This window comes from Mauremys reevesii, linkage group 15, assembly GCF_016161935.1.
Source record: "Mauremys reevesii isolate NIE-2019 linkage group 15, ASM1616193v1, whole genome shotgun sequence".
NCBI classification, from domain to species: Eukaryota; Metazoa; Chordata; order Testudines; family Geoemydidae; genus Mauremys; species Mauremys reevesii.
This window is the reverse complement of record NC_052637.1, coordinates 9,171,284-9,174,387: the sequence shown is the minus strand read 5'-3', so window position 1 is coordinate 9,174,387 and position 3,104 is coordinate 9,171,284. Positions and strand designations below refer to the sequence as shown.

The 3,104-nt window shown below is 47.8% G+C and overlaps 1 protein-coding gene across 1 annotated transcript; it reads right to left on the bottom strand.

Annotated features, from left to right (window-relative positions):
• Positions 1-630: 630 nt before the first annotated feature.
• LOC120383409 (olfactory receptor 10A4-like) lies at positions 631-1,566 on the bottom strand. The gene has a single exon (XM_039501515.1). It carries the CDS (start codon positions 1,564-1,566, stop codon positions 631-633), a length of 936 nt encoding a protein of 311 aa, XP_039357449.1.
• Between the last annotated feature and the right edge of the window lie 1,538 nt (positions 1,567-3,104).

Sequence of the window (3,104 nt, the reverse complement as noted above, 5' to 3'; positions counted from 1 at the left end):
AGGTCTGACTGAACTCAATACCAGCACATGTCCCCTCAGGAAGCTGTGACCAGAGGTGAATACAGTGACCCAAAACAGCCTTCTTAAAACAAAGTATTGTTTGACCTGAACAGTAGGAGCACAGCATAGCAAGTGAAAATGATTAAGACAACAAAAGGCCTACATAGTTGTTTATCATACCCAAAGCCCCCAGGCAGGCTAAGCTTCCTCAAAGAACACTGAACCTCTGGAGGTATGGGGGGCAGTTTCTCCACCCAAACCCTCTCACCAAATTTGCCTTTCCTTTATTCAGGGAGTACGTCTCTTTAAATCCTCCTCAGTCTTTTGATCTCCCTCCCTTCATTGGGGGAGGGATTCAGTCCTGGGAAAACTGTTCTGGCAGGCCCACCACAGGTGGAGGAAGGATATCACAGTTAATTGTCCTTGGTGTTTGCTGAGGAGCTCTTAACTGGGCTGTCATCCATCTTCCTGCGTAGTTTACTGACCACCCAACTATTGAATTAACCCAATATATGAATACAAAATCACCTTTACAATATTCAGACATACAGATCATATGGCATTTTCATGAATTACTACAGGCAGCTCCAAATCCATCACAAGAATAGGTTTTTAATTTTTTTACCAGTTTCAAATAAATATTTTTCTGGCCATCACCCTTCTTAAGGCTTTCTTCACCTCTTTATTCCTCAGGCTGTAGATCAAAGGGTTCAGCATTGGGCACACCACTGTGTAGAACAGGGAAAGCAGTTTGTCAGTGTCATGTGAATAGCTAGATTTGGGCCTCAGATACGTCACGATGGCGGTTCCATAAAACAAAGTCACCACAATGAGGTGGGAGGAGCAGGTGGAGAAAGTTTTGCTCCTGCCTGCAGCTGATGGTATCTTGAAGATAGTGTAGAGAATACAGACATAGGACACAAGGATGAGTAAGAAGGGGACCATGATGAAGATGACAGCGATGGTGTAAACAGCTACTTCATTCCTGTAAGTATCTGCACAGGCCAACTTCAGCAGTGGGGGCAGGTCACAGAAGAAGTGGTTGATCCTATTGGGCCCACAGTAGGGCAGAGTGAATATGAAAGTTGTCTGTCCTAATGCCACCAGCACCCCAATGAGCCAGGACACAGCTGAGAGCTGAAGACACACACCTCTGCTCATCATGGCCGTGTAGCGCAGAGGGTGACATATGGCCACATAACGGTCATATGCCAAGGTGGTCAGTAGGCAACACTCCGTGATCCCCAGGAGGGAAAAGAAATACATCTGCGTGGCACAGCCCAGGAATGAGATGCTCTTGTCCTCGGACAGGAAGTTCTCCAGCATCTTGGGGATGGTCGATGAAGTGTAACCGATTTCCAGAAAGGACAAATTCCGGAGGAAGAAATACATGGGGGAGCATAGGGCAGGGTCCACCACTGTGATTGTGATGATGACAATGTTGCCCATCAAGGTCATGAGGTACAAAACCAGCACTAAGAAGAAAAGGGAGACCCGCACCTCCAAGAATTCAGAGAAAGACATGAAGAGGAACTGTGTCACAACCGTGTGGTTCTCATTAGCCATGTCGCCCTGCTGTTTTCCAACTGCAGAGATAATAAGATCATTCATTCACTGGTTTAGCTAGGAGAATCCTGCAATATATACATGTATAATACTTGACAAACATTTTCAATAGTGGCCACTGATTCTGGGAGCTCCCATTTTTGGATGCCCAATGTAAGACCCCTGGTAGTTGATGTTCTGTGGGACTAAGAACCCCCAGCTCCTATTGACTAGAGTTAGAAAATCAGACTCAAAGGATGAGATTCACAAAGGGACAAAAACCTAATTGCCGCTTTAGGTGCCTAAATCCCAGAATCAGATCCAACTGGAATTAACAACCCCCCACCACACTCAGCTGCTCCTGAACCTCATAGGCATCTGAACTTGCTTGGCACCTACATTTTTGCAGCAGTAACAGCTGCCTAGGCACCTATGTTTCTTCCTCTGAGCATGCACACTGCTGCCTCCCTCTAGGTGTCTGGACACTTGAGCCCCAGAGCTATGCATGAATCAGGGAATGGCAGGCATTCCTCCGCCTAGCTTGCCTGCAAGGCCAGATCTGTAAGCGTACTCAGAGTTCACATAGCTCTACAAGAAACAGCTGGGCTGGGAGGAGGAAGAAGACCTCCCTCATAGCTCTCAGCCCAGTGATTTGGGTGCTCTCCTGGAACATGGGAGACCCTTGGTTATTTATTTAACCAGATTCAACACCTGGAATAGCTTCAACAGGGGAAATTGAGGATATCCCATAGCCCAGGAGTGAGGGCACTCATCTGAGGCAGCAGATCCCGATTCAAAATCCCTTCTCCTCCTGAGCTGGAGGGGTAACTTGAACCAGGGATCTCCTCAGTGCAATTTCTAATGAAAGAGGGGCCAGGGCTCAAGAAATTAGGTGCTGGGGGTCAAGCAATTTTTTTAAACTCATAACCAGTGCAGCAAGCCTAGAGGTGCTGGGGCTTTGAACTGCCAAGCCTAGAGGTGCTGAGGCTCAGCACAAATTAGGCACTGGGTCTCCTGCATCTGTGGTGAGTACCCTAACTACTGGGCTAATAGTTATGAACAAGGCCCTCCTCCTGCAAAAATGGGGTAGGACCCTAACTGCAAGAGAGGGCTCACAGCTGAGACTCCCAAGCAGACATAGGTGCTTCCCTGCAGCCCAGACGTAGGTGCCAAACTCTGTGAGGGGTGGGGCTTAAGGACACACCCCTCTCCTTGGCATCCTTTTTTTCAGGCTTGCTTAGGCAAGCAGCCACATAGCAGGCCTGTTTTCGTGAATCCCATTCTTAGGGGCCTATCTCTCTCCATACATTGCATAGGGAGCCTGGGTGCCAAACCCAGGCTTTTGGAATCCCAGTGATCTCCTAGGTGCCTGAGGCCCTGTGTAAATTGAGCCCAAGGTGTCCCAAATTAGGCACCCAAAACCTGAGGCACTTAAAATCAGTGGCTAGTGCTGAGAATGTCAGCCTGGATCTCCCTGTCCTATAACATGAGGGGAGCATTCCTCTGTCTAACATAGTTGCTAGCAGATGACAAGAGGATTTTTTTTCAGACATAGAACT